This window comes from Rhinolophus ferrumequinum, chromosome 28, assembly GCF_004115265.2.
Source record: "Rhinolophus ferrumequinum isolate MPI-CBG mRhiFer1 chromosome 28, mRhiFer1_v1.p, whole genome shotgun sequence".
NCBI lineage: Eukaryota > Metazoa > Chordata > Mammalia > Chiroptera > Rhinolophidae > Rhinolophus > Rhinolophus ferrumequinum.
In genome coordinates this window covers 15,097,844-15,117,861 of record NC_046311.1, presented here as the reverse complement: position 1 = coordinate 15,117,861, position 20,018 = coordinate 15,097,844, and the positions used below count along the sequence as shown (strand labels likewise).

The 20,018-nt window shown below is 40.8% G+C and overlaps 1 protein-coding gene across 4 annotated transcripts in view; it reads left to right on the top strand.

Moving 5' to 3' along the window:
* The window catches only part of UBE3A (ubiquitin protein ligase E3A), a 70,948-nt gene that overhangs the window by 27,840 nt on the left and 23,090 nt on the right, over nt 1-20,018 (top strand). For all 4 annotated transcript variants that reach the window (XM_033100026.1, XM_033100027.1, XM_033100024.1 and 1 more), the window contains 2 exons: nt 8,489-8,796; nt 10,732-11,996. In XM_033100026.1, the coding sequence (XP_032955917.1) occupies nt 8,489-8,796; nt 10,732-11,996 (1,573 nt within the window). The remainder of the gene's footprint in view (nt 1-8,488; nt 8,797-10,731; nt 11,997-20,018) is intronic.

The window sequence follows — 20,018 nt, the reverse complement described above, 5'->3', positions numbered from 1 at the left end:
TCACTTTCAATTGCATACAAAACTCCCCCCTTTATGTTATTGACGACACAAGTTACATCCATGTTTTGTATCCATTAAGATGTCATTTTTTAATGTTTTTATCTTTTAAACCTGTACCTGAATTAAAAGTGATTTACTTAGCACCTTTACGGTATTACAGGATTCTGTTTTTGTCTACATCTATTTACCTTTACCAGGGAGCTTTATGCTTTTTTTAATCTTTTGCGTTGTTGTCTACCGTCCTTTGGTTTCCAGGGGAAGGATTCGCTTTTGCATTTCTTGTAACGCAGGTCTGGGGGCGGGGATGTCTCAGCCTTTGTTTACCCGAGCAGGTCTTTATGACACTTTCAGTTTTGAAGGTCTTTTTGCCAGATAAGGTGTTATGGTTGGCAGGTTTGGTTTCGTTTTTTTTTTTTTTTCCGTACTTTGAGTATATCATCCCACTTTTTCTGGCCTTCAAGGTTTCTGCTGAGAAATACGCTGTTATGGTCTTATGATGGTAGGTTCCTTGTACATGACTAGTCTTTTTGTCTTTGACTTGACAGTTTGATTATAATGCGTCTTTTTTTTTAATGAAAGTTTATTGGGGTGACAATTGTTAGTAAAGTTACATAGATTTCAGGTGTACAATTCTGTAATACGTCATCTATAAATCACATTATGTGTTCACCACCCAGAGTCAGTTCTCCTTCCATCACCATATATTTGGTCCACTGTAATGCGTCTTAGTGTGGGATTCTTCGGAGGCCCAATTCTAGTTGGAGTCCTTTGAGCCTTAAAATTAGAGTTTCATTTTCTTCCTCAGACCTGGAAAGTGTTTGGCCATATTTTTTCAAATAAGCTTTGTGTCCATTCTCTCTCCTCCTGGGATTCCCTTCATGCATTGTATCCCGTAATCCCCTTAGGCTTTCTTCACTGTTTTTCTTTTTTCCTCTGACTCAATTTCAAATGACCCACCTTTGAGTTCATTGATTCCTTGTTCTGCTGATCAAGCCTGCTGTTGATTTCCTCTCATGAGTTTTTCAATTCAGTTATTACCTTCTTCACCACTTCATCCTTTTTATGTTTTTGTTGATATTCTCATTTTGTTCATGCATCATGATTTCATCTGGTCTCTTTGTGTTCTCTTATAGCACATTGGATGTCCTTAAGGCAAATATGTTGAATTTTTTTGACAGATAATTCATAGCTCTGTGTTTCTTTAAGGTCATTTTGTAGAGCTTTATTTTGTTCCTTTCATTGGGCCCTAGATTATTTTTTAAATAATTAAATAATAATAATAATAATAATTAAAGATTCCCTTTCTTTATGTGCCTTGTGTGTTGTTTTTGGTGTGTGTGTGTGTGTGTGTATTTTGCATTTGTAAAAGCAGCCGCTTCTCCCACTCTCTGTGGACTGGCTTCATAGAGGGGAAGACCTTCACCATTTAGCGTGACTAGAGCTCCTCGATACCTCTAAAACCTCTTAATGGGTGCATCTTCTCTGGCCTTTTGCTTGTAATTTACCAAGAAGAGGTGTGTGGGTTTCCTTCTTAAGAGCTTCTGGACCATGGCCCTCTCCTGTGTCTGTGGGGTCTGTGGTGCAGCTAGCTTGGGGATCGTCTTTTGTTTTCCGTAGCGCCCAAGGCGATCAGTGTATGCTGGTTCCATCAGTTCTGAGTCAGGCAAGGCTGAAACTAGTCCCTTGACAGCCCTCCCTCTACCCCCCAAAGAACAAAAACTGGAATGCTGGACTTCATTCTACTCCTCTCTTTGTTCCCGTGGGTGAAGCTGCGCGTGGGCTTTTCATCATGATTGTAAATTGCACCAGCATGGGGAGGGGCTGAAGCAGCTGAAGTGAAATAACGTTTCTTGCATGTCTCTGGCGGATTTGGACTTTGAACTTGCTTGGGGTATTACAACTTCCTAACTAGTTTCTAGAGGTCTCATAAAGGGTTTTTTCTGTGGGGCAATGAGTTATGGGGCTTATTTTTCTTCCCATGTTGCTGATGACACTCCTGCTTAGCTTTTTACCTTTGTTCAGATAAATGGAGTATTTCTACGATGAACTTGGTAGAAGGACGACGCCTGCAGGACTATCTATCATCACCATACAGAGCTAACTTTGATGTATATTAAATAATCTTTAATATAAGTTCAAAGGTCAGTCTTACGGATGTTCTCACCTGAAGGACTCTAGGGGTTTCTCAACAGTCTGTAAAATTTATTATGTTTTCTAACAACTCCAGGGTCTTCTCAGCACCCGTTACCCTCTAACAAAGATCACTTTATAAGAGTGATCCATATGTCGTGAATGCAAAATACCAAGCCAGCCAGAGCTTTACCACAAAATGGACAGACAGCACATTGCCTGGTCCGTGGCAGACACTCAAGGATAGAATTAGTCAAGAAATAAATTTTTTATCTTGACGTGAAAGACCACGTTTCATGATTAGCACAGAATTGAATGGCGTGCTGCAAACACCAACATGCATTTTGTGCTCCTCCATTTAGGATCTTAATTGGGAGGAGGCAGATGGCTATATTTTGGTTTTTGTTTATTGTAATTTTACTGTAAAATGACACTTTTAAAAAACAACAGGTTTTTTTAGCAGTGAAGAATTTTATATAAACATTTAGTTCTACAATTTTACTTTGTGTTTACTATATAAGAAGCACTCTAGGCATTGAGATTGTAAAGATCAATAGATTAATAATTAGGGGTTATTGTTAAATGTATTTCTAACAGTAAAAATACCGATTTATATTTAATTTTTTTTCATGTAGTCTATGTCTTACTCGATAGTTAATGGCTTGTTGGTTGGATCATGGTAATAATGAGTTCACAATTGTAGATTCAGTATTTAAATAATCTGATAGTCACTCGATTCCATTGTAACAGACCCAACCTTAAACCTGAACTATGTCACAGATGTCTTTTGTCAGCTCTGTTTCCAGAAGAGCCAATACTATGTAGGCTACCATTGCTCAATCTTCCAAAATTTTTACGTTAAATACAGCTTTGGGGGAGTGGTGGAGTGTTTACAAAGGCGACGTCCTAGAAGGAACAAAGAGACATTCCACTTCCTTTGAGAAACCAGTCAGCAGTGTTTATTAGCTTTATAGACTGTTGTACAGGCCTTGGGCCCTTTCTGTTTTATCTCAGGCTTCTTGATTCCTCCCAACTTCATTTGGTTTCATCTTCAGTTAAAGTCACTACTTACATATTTACATATTCTTTTGATCTTTGCCTTTTTATCTCCTTTTATTATTCTGTACTTTATCCAGCACTAGTTATGTTGCATGTCCTACTTACTACTTCTTTCATGTTCTATCATTGCTTTTAATTCTGATTCGAATCTTATTTGCTCAGTATTCACTGGCACATTTTCCCTTTCTGATGGTTGCCATTTTCATGGCTTCATCTTCGTTCTTCTTTTCATTGCTGACTTCCCAGCTGTTTGTTCAGTTCAGTTCAGGCTTTTTCACCTTGTACCTCCTGTATCGTTGGCAGCGTTTCAGTGGATCTGACCTCAGTGGGTGGCCTTCAGCATGGGAACTTTAAACATGTTTCCTAGGATTTGTCTCCCTGATGGGTAAGTTCAGTTGCTTTGCATAGTTATGGTCACCTTACAAGTATTATTTTTTCTATCATTACTATTTTCTATCATTATAGGGTTGTTTTGTTTGTTGGTTTGTTTATTTTTTGTTAAGTACTGGAGTGTTCCAGAAACTAGATCTAAAGTCAACAGGGTGGTATTAGTGCCACTGCTGATGCAGACACTGGTTTTCCTTTTTCTGCCACTGATGGCTGAAACTCTTTATTTCTTTCGCCAGTTGACCTGCTCTCTGAAAAGTTGCAGTATGGCAGCAGTGTTTTCCCCATTGTTTGATTTTGAAAACTTCCAGACATGCAGCAAAGTTGAAAGAATTTTACAGTTGACAGCGTATGCCTACTCTAGATTCTACCATTAGTAGTTACATTTCTTTATCACATAAACATTCTTCTTTCCATCTTTTTTAATGCATTTCCAAGTTAATTGTTGACATCAGTATAGTTTCCTCTAGTGTGAAACCATTTTTAAAAAGATTTTGTCGCATATTCTAGAGTATCTCTGCCCCTCAGCAAATGATTTATTCCGTAGAACATTTATTTGCAGGACTGCATCGCTAATTCTGTCATAGAAATAAAATAAGTAGATGGACGTATTGTCTGTTTTTAAGGTGGAGCTATTTTTAGGTGTCTCTCTCAACTTTGAGAGCTCTCGCAGAAGGTCTCATTTGATCTTCATTGCTGACTCGATAGGAAAAGCATCCTTTTATAGAAAATGCACTTTGATTTTAGACAGTAAGAAGACCAGCAAGGTGCGAGGAGGTGATGGGAAGTGCCCCGGCCCCGCTGCTGGGAGCTCGGTTATGAGCAGCAGATAAGGTGGCCCTAAACCCAGTCCTTTGCTTTTTTCTCTCTCTTTTCCTTCCTCTTCTTTTCTTCTTCTCTCCCTTTCCTTTTTGCTTTCACTGTATTAGGGGACAGGTACACAGTTTACTGCACTGATTTGCTGAGAGGAAGGAAAGTGAGGAGGCCATGTGATGAGAGGGACGTGTGGCGGCCGGGCAGAGAGCACGGCTCTAAAGTAAGAGTTGGGAACTATTTCTGTAAAGGGCCAGGTGGTATTTATTTTAGGCTTTGCAGGCCGTGCGTGTTTGTTGTGGTACAAAACCAGCCGTAGACAGTCTATAAATGAATGAGCATGGTTATGTTCTAATGAGACATTATAGACACTGAAATTTGAGTTTCATATAATTTTTCCACATTACAAAATACTCTTTTTCTGACTTTTGAACCATTTAAAATGGTAAAAACCATCCTTAGCTTGCAGGCTATAGAAAAAACAACAACAGGTGAGAGGCTAGATTTGGTCCATGGGCTATGATTTGATGAGTCGTACTGGACAGGGATCAACCTTGTACGAGTTGTTTACCAAACTGTCATTATTGGGGGACACCCCCCCCCCAATTTAGAGGCCTTTTTATGTGCTCTAAGTTATACAGGGGTATAGAATTGTACACAGATAATTCAAAGTGTCACTGGAGTGAGGAAGAAAGGAAAAAATGCTTACTGCGATTGAGTCCACTGATGCAAAGAAGGTTCTGGCATGGCCTCCTTTCAGTCCTGTCTGAGTTTAGCTACCGTTTCTAAGTCTCTGGGCAGAGAAGCTAATCAAATCGAAGGGCCTGCTCTTCTTACTGGTATTAAATCTCCCCTTCGTGATAGTAGAAGCCCAGGTTTTAGGGTCAAGCCTGGGTTCGAATGTCTTATTAGATGTGTGACTACTCTGGGCACCAGCAGCTCCAGAGTTAAGGGGCCGGTTCCTAGGCTGCTGAGGACGACAGCAGTGGTAACAACAGCGGCTGCCTCTCCCGCCCGTTTGCTGGGCCAGGATGTGCTGCATGTTGTATATGTTAACTCATCTCATTCGCTCACAGCCATTGCATAGACACCATCATTTTAAAGAGGAGGCAATAGACGCACACAGGTTACGAAACTCATTCAAGGTTGCAGTTAGTAAGTGGCCGAGCCAGCGTGCACACTTGGCAGCCTGGCCTCAGAGTGCCAGCTCTTACCTGCTGGGATCTCCTGCCTCTTCAGGCGGGAACATCGGGAAGTGCCTGCCACTTGGGTCCCCAACAGATTCTAGGTACGTCAGCTTCACAGAATGCAGCGGTGCCTGTTCCTCGAGAAACTTCCTGTAGTTGTGGGAACCCAGTACTTGTGTGAACCCAGATGTCACGCACAAATACGAGATTCAAACTACAACTCTTCAGGAGGGTGTTTTCCTGCTTTCAGTTGCACGTTACTTAGGGGATTTTGTCCATAAATGTCTGTAGTACTGCTGTTGGTAAGAATTATTTTAAAATGCATCACCTGTAAGAATCTAGTAGAAACGTCTTAGGCTCTGAACCCCTGTGCTCGTCCTGCACTTTCCTTTGTGTCATCTTGAGTCCGTGATGTGACTCTTTCAGTCCTGTCTCCTCTTGGCTGTGGACCGAAGATACTCGTCATTTGAATCTGTCAGAGTGCTTAGCAGCGTGTCTAGTGTGTTATCAGGCATTCAGCGAATGGTGCTTCCTTGCTCGGCCCCCCTGTTACGTAGAATAACCTGAAGTGAAGAACTGAAAGGGATCTTAGCAATGGAAGCCTGAGGCCCAGGGAAGGCCTTGTTCAGGATCCCGCAGCTGCTTCGAGGCAGAAGGAGCTGTCGCTTAACTTCTGATTCCTCGTCATGTCCTGTTGTTATCGTTCACACTCCTTTATGAGTACACGCTTCTCTAGACATCATGACGAGTGTGGGGTTTTTTTTTTTAGGACAAAACCTGCTGTTCTTGTTAGAAAAATAGCTAGAGTATTTTGGTGTTTTGATTTTTGATAGATAATCTTTAAAAATCATATGGATAAATTAGTAAATCTGAAGGCTGTTTAAATCAGGTATGTGAAGTTTTAAATCACTTAACATTTCCCCATTCGTATGAATTTTAATATGCAAGTAGCATGTTCATTATAGAAAAAATAAATTAGAAGCAAAAAGAGAATTTAAAATACCCATTCGATTACAGCAGAGAAAATGACTCTTAGCACTTGAAATACAAGTGGCTTCATCCTGCACTTACCACTTTGTATCTGACTTGTCAGGTGGTGGTGTAGGAGTAATACTCGTCCTCGCCAAATTGAGATCTTGGCAATTTTTATTCCATCGTGTGGACAGTAGTCATTTAAATAATCAGCTATTTTGGGGCATGTTGATCCCCCCCCCCCGATTTCACAGAAGCAATGCATTTTTGCAGAATTGTCCAGTGGTTCCCCACAAGTGGGGTCATTCATTCGCATGGTTCATTCTCTGCTTCGTTTTTAAGACTTTTGATACATGCCCAGAGTTTTCCTCCAGAGAGGAAACACACAGCTGTTATGTATGATACGTCCTCACTCAGGCAGGCCACTGCACTTCGGAGAGGATGGCATAAATTTCCTGTGCTTACTGAAGGATGCCAGTGTGGTATAAAGCTTCTAGAGTCCGGATTTCTCTTTCTCTACGTGTTGTCCCTTTATCTTTTGCATACTGATATATCGAGACTAATAATCTTTAATTTTCAAAAGTGGGATTGTTTATAGCTACATATAAAATATCTCTTAGAAGTCATGTTCATGCAGTTTTTGTGTTTGGGGTGTTTTCTCTGTTTGCATGCAATGAATGGTAAATTTGCATGGAACGTTTGAAAAATAGAAGCACCAGGATGAATACAATGTGTTTGAATTATTTTTGTCTCCTTGATAGTTTAGAGACAACATCCTACTTTGAGGAAAAATTGGACTTACTAACGTGTCCCTTATCTACTGCTTAGTATGTGCCTATTGTAGTTCTTCGGTTTCTTGTGATTAACAAGCCATGTGTACAATTAACCAGGGGTGAACTCTAATACCATGTACCATAGTAGTAAGATAATTGTGGGAACTCTTTGAGAACTAAATTAGGTAATTTTTTTTTCATAGTTTGGATGATTTGCAGTTTTTGTTCCTATTCATGTGAACGTGGGACCAAAAGGATACCTCAATTGGTTTTTCAGATCCAGTAGATTACTCTGCTGGAATTACAGTCATCTCATACCGTCAGATTGTAGAAGCATAGCTTAGTGTGGAATGAACCACGGAGGTACTGTAGCCAACTTCTTCCTTGATGAAATATGCAATCTGTTCCTCAGCATTGTTGGTGGCTCTGCCGGGACAGCCATCCTGGCACATCAGTCTACATACTGTTAAATTCACAGCGTAAGAGGAACATAAGATTTTGCCCTAAGGAAACTTAAACTATTTCATGTTCCTGTCACTGGAGATTAACAAGGAAGTTTAACATGTTTTAGGTTCAAGGTTGTACGATAACACTGTATTGGATATTTCATTGATAAATTTATTTTTAAATGCCACATATGGTAGATAATTGGGAGTGAGGAGACATGTTTTCTTCCAGATATAAGTTCTGTGTTAACGATAAATCAAGTATTTACAAACTGTTGAAACAAAATGGTGATTATATTAAGGAAAGCTGGATTGATACTTTAAATAGACTCTCCTTTTCTCAATGTTAATTTTTAAAGTGATAAACACTAAAATTCTTAGCCATAAACCTTGTGATTTTCCCATTGCCCTAAACAGCTTTAACTATATTTACCATCAAACAAGCTTTTTCCCCCTTTTTTTAACCAAAGGAAAGCATATTCTATTAAAACAGTGATTTTGATAAGCATTGGTATTCACCATAGTACCTTAGGAAGAATTCATGAAATAGTTCACTAGTTAAAAAAGCCTTGTGTGACCAGATCTCCAGTTGCTACACCTCGTCTTAATGTGCAAGTTGACGAGTTCGGTGCTTGATTAATGACTGCCTTGCTGCCAACCTGCGGGGCCGCAGCCCTGAGCCGTACTAATCACGTGCCTACTGTTTGACTGTTTGGTACAGGAAGCGAGCAGCTGCAAAGCATCTAATAGAACGCTACTACCACCAGTTAACTGAGGGCTGTGGAAATGAGGCCTGCACGAATGAGTTCTGTGCGTCCTGTCCATCTTTCCGTCGTATGGATAACAATGCGGCGGCTATTAAAGCCCTGGAGCTTTATAAGATTAATGCAAAACTCTGTGATCCTCATCCCTCCAAGAAAGGAGCGAGCTCCGCTTACCTGGAAAACTCGAAAGGTGCTGCCAACAACGCCTGCTCTGACAGCAAGATGAACAAGAAGGAAGGGCTCGGAGCAAGAGACGATTTTAAGGGTAAGACATACTATTTTTCATTGAGAGTTTTTGAGTGAAAACCAGATTGGAGATTTAGATAACATGTGAGGGGTTTGTTTTGTCTAATCGTGTGACATTAGGAAATGATGGTATACAGAGGGTGCCAAAAAAATGTATACACATTTTAAGAAAGGAAAACTGTTAAAATTGTAATAACATATACCGATAACAAAAGATGAATACAAGTCACATTTGACTTCTGCAGTTACAAGAGGTGCTCAGAGTGGTTCCCATCAGCGTCCAGACACTTCTGATGACGGCGAACTACTGCTTGAGCACCGCTGACCAGTTGTCCACTTGTATATATTTTTTTGGCACCCCAGTAGTGGGACCAATTTTTTCATTGTGGTAAAGGACAGAAGTAATAATTGAGTCAGTTATTTAGCTGTATTTTACTGTTCCAGTGGTTTCTAATTAGAAGCAGATCATACTCCCAAAGTTCCTTTGTTAATGGATAGATTGGAACTTGTAAACATTTTCCACTAGGAAAAATGTATTAAGTGGTAGTTAATGTCCTAAATAGGCCACGGAGTCTATTTAAATTATGGAACAGCTGGTGAAATTATCTACATGAGCGTGGAACCCTAGCACTACGCGGTGAAAGAGGCAGAAAGAGGAAGGGCTGGCCTCTCTGTTTCTGAAGGTAAGGCAGAATTTTAAACAGCTACCTAAGAAATGGTTCCATTTTCCTTCCAGTACATTCTTCCGCGTCCTGCTCACCTTCCCCCCAGGCACGGCCAAGCATCCGCCCTGTCAGTGGTAATCTTCAGCCAAGCCTTGTTTTATTTTCTACATGGTCCTGTATTCCAAACTTGTTAAAAACTTCGTTTTCTTTTGTAATCCTCAGCTCCAGGCTTTCTTTCCCTCAGTGAACATACCAGTAACAAGGTAGTAAGTTTCTGAATGACTGACAGGGCTCTGCCTACCGGCGGTATTCAAGAGGAAGCCTTTTGTTGAGGACAGTAAGTTAGAGCACACCACCAAAGCTTTCAGTAACATTGAATCAAGTTTCAGTTAGTTAGTGACGTGGAATGGTGTGCCACCAGAGGTGCTGTCACCTTCCCCACGGGCTCTCAGAGCCCCTGCGGAGCTTCATCCCCTTCCTCAGGGGAACGAACCGGAGGCCTGGAAGTAGCACGAATCTCAAAGGCTGGGAGATGTGCTCCAACTCTGCGCCCAGGAAGGACAGGGAACAGGTTTTGGTGACTGCGGAATGGCCGCTGCCCTCATCTGCTCCTATGTCGCCTTCTTCCCCCGCTGTTGGCTTTTGCTCTGTGCCATTTCCTGACACTGAGGTTTAGTCCAACCTGATTCCTGGTTGCAGACGTCAGCGCCTGCCACCTTTGGAGCTTAGGAGAGAGAAATGGTCGGCTACTGATTCTCAAGAATGTCCGCCCTGGAAACAACGAAAAGGAAGGCTCGAAAGAAACGAATGTGGTTTTAATATGTAGAAACGTAGGACAAGAGCTATTTCTCAAAGTGGGTGCTGAAGGAACCTTTTTTAAATCCTTCGTCTTGAGAACAGACTAGTGAGATGAAGAAGAAACCTCTCGGATAAATAGTGTTTCTGCTCCCAAGCAAGGTCATCAGAGGTGTGCCTGGTTCGTAGTTACAGCTAAAGGTGCGTGTTAACATATGCTGTGACCCTGGAAAACGGCAAACTCATTAAAAGCTGTGTGTTACTGAAAGAATGTAAGAATGGGTGAGGTCGTCGTTGTTAGTGATGCGTTAAAAAACAGGTATACATAATGTTTTGTTGTGGAGTCTAAGTATTAGATACATTTTCAAAAGAATTGTAAGTCATGAATTGAATCAAAATGTTTGGCTATTTTACTTTACCCTAGAACTTAACTAATAAAGTAAACGTACGTACGTGATGAAAATAAATGTCCTCTTTTCCCTCTCCTTTTCTAGATGTGACTTACCTAACAGAAGAGTTGGTCTATGAAATTCTTGAAGTGTGTAGAGAGAGAGAGGATTACTCCCCTTTGATCCGGGTCATCGGGAGAGTGTTTTCCAGCGCCGAGGCTTTGGTCCAGAGCTTCCGGAAAGTCAAACAGCACACCAAGGAGGAATTGAAGTCTCTCCAAGGAAAGGACGAAGACAAAGACGAAGATGAGAAGGAGAAGGCTGCGTGCTCTGCTGCCGCCGCCATGGAGGAGGGTTCCGAAGCGTCATCCTCCAGGATGAGTGAGAGCTCGCAAGGCGATAACTCACAAAAACTGGGCCCTGAGGACGTGTCTGTGGACATCGAGGCCATCAGAAGGGTCTACACCAGGCTGCTGGCTAATGAAAAGATAGAAACTGCCTTTCTCAATGCACTGGTATACTTGTCACCCAACGTGGAATGTGACTTGACGTATCACAACGTGTACTCCCGAGATCCTAATTATCTGAATTTATTCATCATCGTGATGGAGAATAGGAACCTCCACAGCCCTGAATATCTGGAAATGGCTTTGCCGCTATTCTGCAAAGCAATGAGTAAGCTTCCCCTTGCAGCCCAAGGAAAACTGATCCGACTGTGGTCCAAATACAGTGCAGACCAGATTCGGAGAATGATGGAGACATTTCAGCAGCTTATTACGTACAAGGTCATAAGCAATGAATTTAACAATCGGAACCTAGTGAATGAGAGAAACCTGGTGAATGACGACGACGCCATAGTCGCGGCCTCCAAGTGCTTGAAGATGGTTTACTATGCAAACGTCGTGGGCGGGGACGTGGACACCAGCCACAACGAGGACGACGACGAGGAGCCCATCCCCGAGTCCAGCGAGCTGACGCTTCAGGAGCTGCTGGGGGAGGAGAGAAGGAACAAGAAAGGTCCCCGAGTGGACCCACTCGAAACCGAGCTCGGTGTGAAGACCCTGGATTGTCGCAAACCACTCGTCCCTTTTGAAGAGTTTATTAACGAGCCGCTGAATGATGTCCTAGAGATGGATAAAGATTACACTTTTTTCAAAGTAGAAACAGAGAACAAATTCTCTTTTATGACATGTCCCTTTATATTGAATGCTGTCACAAAGAATTTGGGATTGTATTATGACAATAGAATTCGCATGTACAGTGAACGAAGGATCACTGTTCTCTACAGCTTAGTTCAAGGGCAGCAGTTGAATCCATATTTGAGACTCAAAGTCCGACGTGACCATATCATAGATGACGCTCTTGTCCGGGTAAGTTGAGCTCCTGTTTAAAAATGAGTCCCGGATCAGACACCTAACTGTGATACAGTGCCGGGGATTCTTTCTGTAAGTGACCCTCTGGAAGGAAAGCAATGCTGTCTATAGCGTGGGGCACGTGATACTTTTTATTGTAAACGTGAGTATTACACCGTCGTTCCTCCATCTTCATTGGTGTGCTCCACAGAGTGTTGGTTGTCTTTTAGCAGGGTTGCTCTCTCTTGGAAAAAGAATTGATCTTCTAAGTCTCGACAGATAGCCCCAGAAGTTTCCATTCAGAGCAGAGGTGGCTGTGGGAGAAAGACCAGAGCCCAGGACCAGGGGGAATGTGGAGATGGCCAGTCACAAGTACGAACACCAGGTCTTAACTGGGAGAAGTGATGCATTAAAGCCACACCATAAAATGATAGGTGGGGTCCCAAAGTGTCACCGTGCAAAATTCAGAGTTGCCTTATTGTGAAGTTGACTGAGGGCCCTGGGCAGGTGGGTGCCTGCTGCAGTGAGGGGTCCTGCTGGGGCACTCACAGCATCCTGCGTGGCCTGGCCTCGTGGTAGTTTTCCTCCCACTTCCGTGCCACGCTAGCTCTTGGAGTTTGCTGAAGCTGCTGGCTAATAGCAGCTGTTTCGGGACTGTTAGGGTTAGCGGTGTCTCTTACCAGCCTGATCCAGGGAGACTGAGCTGGGAGGAGACTGGGACACAGGTACCCACCTTCGGGCCTCCTGGTTCTCATTCTGTCCCTCCAAAGAAAGGAAAAATGTTAGCGCCCCCATTTAAGAGTGTGGGCCTGGCCGGAAGACAGAAACCAGCTGCCAGTCATTTCTGCCAAAATTTACCTTTGTCATAGGCGCTTTATTTATCTCAGGGTTTTCTTGTACTCATAGTATTAGGTATTCCTATCTTTGCTAGTTTTTTATCAACTGCAAGTTTAATGTGAACTAAAATTAAGGTACAGTCAGCCTATACTAATAGAGGATAAGAACCCATGACACGGACAACAAGGAAGTAGCGATACTTGTTGTAAAACATATTTCAGTTTTAGAGTGGATTTCTCTAAACCTGAGAATTCATGAAGCTGTAAACCAGTAGAAAAAGTTGTTTGACGCCTCAGAAATTTAAGTTGCAGGGTTTCTGTGCCGCTTTTCTTGGTTACTGGTTTTGAAAAATAACCAAATATATGTACAGTGTTGAAGAAAGAGTCTGCGTTATTTAAGCAATGCTGGCTGTTCTTCAGCAGATAGAAGGGGGCCTTCCCTGCGTGGAGTAACCATCATCTCTTACTTCTGGTGCCCGTGTTTTTTTAGTTATGTCGTTCTGAGCTATGTGAAGAACGAACATACTTCCTAACTGCCCATCAGGAAGCCACAGCTCAGCAGAATGGCAGGGTGTCGGATAAGGACGTGAGTGGTATTCCACTCGTTTCCGTTGTTAGAACGCGACTGCAGATCCTAGAACTACATACACATTATGTGTTTAGCTTCTGGGGTTGAGATCCTTTCATTTGTTTCCAGCAAAAGCTGTGACTGGCCTTTAGAAAGCAGTGAAATTACTGTCTTGTGAAATTCAATCCAGAGTTAAAAAAAATTGTCCACTTTCTGTATCTGCCCTCTCCTCAGAAATCCACTCAGCCTTATTTTTCTCTCCAACTAAAGCAAGGCCAAGAACCCACAAAAGTTTAGTACTTTTTGTATGCCTCATTCTATTTTTAAATTATCATCTAAGATCTTGAGGAAACAATCATTCGTTTTGGTTTATAAGGCCTTCCTTTAAGCAGGCGCTAGGGTAAAATTAACAGAGCTTTTTCATTATGATAACGGGGTTTTTTAGTGAGTTCTACTTAATTATGTCAAAACTAAAGGTTACGGTTTGTCGTGTTATAAATCAGGATTCACTAGGTAACACCTGAACTTGGATGTTCCCAAACCACAAAAGCAGTTCACTTCAGAAGTCCTGTGTGTGGCACTTGAAGCAGTAGAGCTGTGAAAATGGATCGTGACCACTGAGGAGCTCCGTCAGGGTCTCAATGCTCAGCCAGCAGATCTCTCTTAACTCCCTCCCTTTTCTCTTTTTTTAATAACACAGCGTGAAAAGGTTAGACAGTGAGCATCAGAATAGGTCTTCCAAATCAAATTGATAATTGTCCTTTTTAAAAAATATATTCATAGCAGGTGATAAAGTCATAGTATTTTAGTAATAAATTCACAACAAATGTAGTTTAAGGTCATCCTCTCAGGTGACCACTCAGAAGTAGGATGGATTCTCAACACCTTATTCCCTAAAGATCTACTTTGCTTCTTTTAAAGCCTCATTCTTCATTTTGTATCCCAGCTTGACAAACAAAGTAAATCTATTGACCACTTTGTTGCCATTTTATTTTGAACTGCAGGGTAGGGTCTGGGAGGTAAGAGGAAGGAGGCACTTGGTGGGGAGCCTAAAACTGATAATTACAGAATTAGGGGCCTAGACTAAGGGCTGGAAGGAGACTTGGGGCTCGCCTGCTCCTTCGTTTATAGATGAGGCCGGGAAAGCAGTGACTACATGTGCGACGCGATTGACTTTTCTCTGGGGTCTTGGTTTTCAGTTACTGTAAGGCTGATAGCGTGGAGGAAGAGGGAGGGGAGGAACTTCAATGAATAATTACAGATTTTTTAAAAGAAAAATATGTTCATTGCTTTCATGTACCATGTAATTCAAAGTAGACTAGCAAATTGTTTCCTAATTGGAGTTTTTAGAGGAAGTGTCTTTCATGACAACAGAACAATTAGCATTTACACTATTTTTATGGAACCTAAGATACCTCTGATTGTGGATCTCACTATATTATTACTAATAAAGGAGGACAAATGCTGCTGATTAGTTGTGTGGTATGTTCTGATTTCATGATGTTCAAATGTGAAAACAGAAAAATGAATTTTAGAATCAATGAAATGTAATAAAAGTTGTCTTTCCACAAATAGATACCTCAGAATTATTTTAAGAACTACCGCACACCCTTAAGTTACTAGGACTTATTTTCATTATTTTTAGTTCCTTAGAAAGTAGTACAGTGATAAACATGAGCTCAGAGCTCAGCTTCCATTTGAATGAAATGCATCCTAAGGTTTTTACAGTATTTTACTAATAACATTTAGCTATTTGTGTATTCTTTTAAAGGTAGATAATTTGTCATTTTTCTTAGAGCATTCCCAAGGGAAGAGGGTCTAAAAACTTTTTTTAATTTTATGTTACAAGATTGAGGTATGAGTATCATGGAAGAAAACAGTATTGCCATCTATCAGATAGGCCGAACTCCCTTCATATCTGAATGGGAAATTTGTTTAAAAAACCAACCAACCAAAAAACCCGAGGTTCTCCCCTGTAAGTGTTCTGATGAGGAGCTCTAGTGTGGACCCCAGGAATCTGTATATCTGGGAGTACCCTCGGTGACTCTGATAAAGCCGGGCTGCAAACCACTGTTTGGGAGGAGGGCTGCTGGGACAGTGTCCAGATTTCTGGAGGCCGTTTTTATGTGAGAGGATGCGTGAGGATAGCAGGCTTAGAAGAGGGGTTCGTGGTGGGGTGAGACTAGAGTAGGCAGCGAGTCCTAGAATTTGGAGTGGAGATCTAAAGGCGAAAAGGAACGGCAGAGATGTAGAACTGGATGGGAAAGTCCAAAACTAGGAACTAGAGCAGAGGAAGGTGACAGGCCCCGATGAGAAGCCCACTACCGAGAGAGAGGTGGTTCTCAATCCCCTATAGAAGTCACCCACTTTTTCTGGACCCTCCTAGCACTGTCTAACCCAGCCCCCAGCGTTTTCCTTGCTAAACACCCTGAGTTCTCACTGAAACAAAACTTGGTTCTTTCATTTATCAGTGGACCTACAGTGCTTTACGAATAAGATGATTGTGTGCCGATATGGGTAGCCGGTGTGTCTTACACATTCACTGTACTGTGCTTCATGCAATGCCCATTGTTGTTTCTTACGATTTATTCTAATCAAAGCGAAGAACTTCATGCCTGAGTTAGGTCCTCAGAGTCCAATGAGAGAACGAACTAGCTCTGCATAGATTCTCAGCACCATATAATCATTTAACACAATGAAGCCTGTCAGGCTCCTTAGTGCTGACATGGGAGGGGAGTGAAACTCAGATTGTGGCCTGGAGAAATTAATGGCAGAATCGGAAGTAGAAGCCAGGGTTTCTGGTCTCACAGGCAGATGTGATTATGTGGCTTGGCTGTGACCCAAACATCTAAATTTATATTTAAGATATAAAAAACCTTATCTGTTAATAGAGAAATTAAAAAATATATCTGGATAATCTAAAAATCCCATTCAATAGTTTAAACGTACTTGCTAGCAATGTGTTTCACCATTGAGTCTAGTAAGTTGACTGAAGTAGTTTTAAGCCAGCCATTCTTGGGGATCCCACGCAGTCTTAAGCATTAGAGAGCTCTAGTTTATTTGAATGCTACTACTTCTATTAAATTTCTGTACCATTAGGGAATTTTGTTTCAGCTATGGATAGGGATGGATTTGACATGAGTGATAATCCAGAATACTGAAGATTTTAAAGGATGGGGCTTTGCTTTTGACTCTTGTAAATCTGGCAAGTACGATATTTTTATATATTGAGATGTCATCCTACCTAGATATTCTGGGAGTGCTTTGATAGTAGGTCACTTTTTTTAAAAAAATGATCTCTAGGGTTTCATCATCATGGCCAATTAAAAGTTCAGAAATTGAAAATCCTTTTATCCAACAATTGATGAAATCAAGAGTCTTAGTAAGAAGAGAAAGTCATACAAGGAAAGAGGTAGATGTTATTACATCCAGTCTATTTTTGTTTATTTTTTCCAGTAAGCTGTCTTCTGCCAGTCTCCATATTAAATAAATTCAAAATGTCCCCTACTTTAAGAAAACCTATATATAAAAATCCGGTCTCTGTACTAAATGAACTCAGGTCAAGGATGCATACAAATTCTCCTTTTCAGAATGTTCACTGACGTTTTTCCCATTTTCCAACATCCTACTGCAGTAAGGCAGCTTTTGATTTAAAAAATACAGTTTTAAATGGTATGTATTACATGAAGGGATATGCCTTTGCAGTTTTCATTCATAAATTATTCTCTAATTGAACAATGGGTTGGAAGTGGTTATTTTTAAGAAAAATAAAAGTAAATGCAGTCTCTTAATAATGGCCTTTGTCAAAATGATTATTGCTAAATTTTATTGTATGTATTTGTTACCACATTTACAAGTAATTATTTTAAAGGTAGGCTACCCATGTATAAGTAAATGATACAGTATTTTACAGGACCACTTGTTTATATCTGACAATAATTAGAACAGATAATAATGGGAAATTTTCACCTGTAGAAATCAGTTGCCACCTGTTTTTCAAATTCTTTTTACATATTTACATTTGAAAACATCCTGATTGTAAAAGTAATATATATTTACTGTAAAAAAAAAAAAAAACAAACTTTTTTTAACGCAGGCAAACACCACCCATAATTTTAAGAGTGTTGGTAGTCACTGATGAGAGCAGTACAATGTAGCTTTCAGGAGCGTGGGGCCTGGGCTAGAATCTACTCTGCCGTTCAAGTTACTGCACCGCCGTCTATAAAACGGGTGAACACTGTTACTGAGCTCATCAGGTGGTTGTGAAAGTTAGATGAGTTCATACATGCAAGGTGCTTAGAATAGTGTCTGGCCCCTAAGTGCCGGGATCTGCGTTCTGCTGTCTGGGCATCAGGTTTACAGCGAGTCTGAAAACCATGAAAATCAAAGTAACAATAACAAGAGCTAGTGTTTACAAGGCATTGTTGTGCGGGGACTTCACCTAAGCTCTCCACACATATTAACTTAATATGTCATTATGCTCATTTTGCAGATAAACTAAAGCAGAGAGAGACCGTTACATGCTTATAGTTATAACGGGACTCACTTCCCAATTCTTCTGGCACTCAAGGTGGGGAGTGGAGGGACAGATTGGTCGGAATGCACTGCCGTGCAGTATTTTACTGAGGATGCAGATCAGTTTGCTTCAGTTGTCATATGAAGTGTCTCAGGTGGAGGGAGGACCAGAACTCAGGGCCTCTGAGTCCTGTGGAAACCCCACCAGATCCTTTAAACGCCACCAGTCCCGTGGGCGTGGAGTCGGTGCTCATTTGTGAATGTCAGGGAGGCATTAATCTAAGTATCAGAGAACCATTTTTCCGCCTGGGAGTGCATCATACCCGGTAGAAGCAGGTTTGTCTGTGTTGTAAGGCCATGCATCAACATTGCCCTGTGACACCCAGCAGGTGGGAACTGGGAGACAGAACGAGGAATGGGTTCTGGCGATGGGCGAAGTTAGCCTTGCTGGGCAGAGCATATTTGAGTTAAGGTGGTAATTCTCATTTAGTCTTCAGAATTCTTTATAGTCTGTGGCTTAAAACAGGTTCCAACTGTTTTTTCCCCCAAGGTTATTTTCAAAACTTGGGAGTAGGCTATAAAATTGAAGTTTGAATCTTATTCAAAGAGCAAAGTTATTACTTTAATATAGCCCCTCATCTAGAACGTTCTCATCTGTCGTCATTAAGCCTTCACAACTTTGCAGCATGAAGAGTACTGCCTCCCGGGACAACCCCACCTCCCCACCCCCCCGTTTTCCTTTACAGATGAGGAAACAGGCTTAACAGACTCACGTGCTCAAGTTCAAAGGTTAAAAGTTATGTTTTGTGACAGTTGGGACTAGTACAGACTATTCTGACTTTTCTACAACACTCGTTCTCAAACATAAAATTATCTTAATACAATTTGGCATAGAAATGTTTCTGTAAATGTTGGAGACTGCTGTGGTACAGGACAGACGTTCTTTTCAGCTAAAGGTTCTAAATTCACAGAATCATAGAATCCAAAAGTTAAAGATTTCCAGGAGATTATTTTGGTCTCTGTTCTTAAAAACGTTTTTAGACTGCAACCACTAGTAAGAGAGATTTTGCGTAACATCCCAGTACACACATGCTTATCTGTCTATACATATAGTTAAAAGTTCTACAAAACAATAGATGCCGTTACCATGTGGAACACATTCTGATTTCCCCCATTATTGGTTGTAAACCACTAACCGGATTGGGCTACCACTAAGGAGCTGCACTTGGTAAGTTGAAAAACATTGATCTAGGGCAACTGACCTGATTCATGACTTCATGAGACACACACACACACATTTTTTTTTTTTGAAGACACACTAGAATGTCCAAACCAGTGCTCAAAACTATTTTTAAAGTTTTGATTTTTTAAACATCCAGTAAGCATTTAAAGTCAATTTAGTAAATAAAGTGGATGGTCAGTCAGACATAGTGTAATAAATTTCAGATACATAAAACAACAGATTGCAGCATAAGTATTTCACATTAGAATCTAGTGTGATTTTATGGTTAATCTCATAATGACAGATTAATCACTGTATATTGATTATTCTGTAGCTACAGAGTGTAATTGGTAAAGAGTTATAGTTGAAATGCTAGGTACTAGGGTTTAGTAACTTAGTAAGAGGTTAGGAGTAAGGATGTGAGCAAGGTATGTCTCATCTGTTTTCAAAAATAAGTGGATGTAAGGCGTGTTCTGATCCATTGAAACTAGTGATTTATACTGAGCGCTATTAGAGACCACAAATGGCTTCCCTACTTAGCCAATGTGTTTTTCTTAATTGAAATTAGTTTACTTATGGCTTAATAGATAGCAAGACTTAATTCTTGAGTTTCTATTGTAATATAAAGAACTACTAGCAAACAATTTTGAAGTCAGACTTCTGTATTCCGTTATTTTTGCTGAATTGCAAAAAGTTTGAGTAGTCACTTAATGCGTTTTGCTATCTTCTTTCCATGTCCTAACCTTACAGCCCAGGTTTGTTATACACAAGTAACAAAATCTAATTCTATTTGTATTCTTTGTCAATTGCATAAGAAATAAGTAGTTAGAAAGTAACCCTTTTCTAAGTCTACGCTGGGTTTCTTTTCTGTCCTATTTTTCCATTATCTATGAGACTAA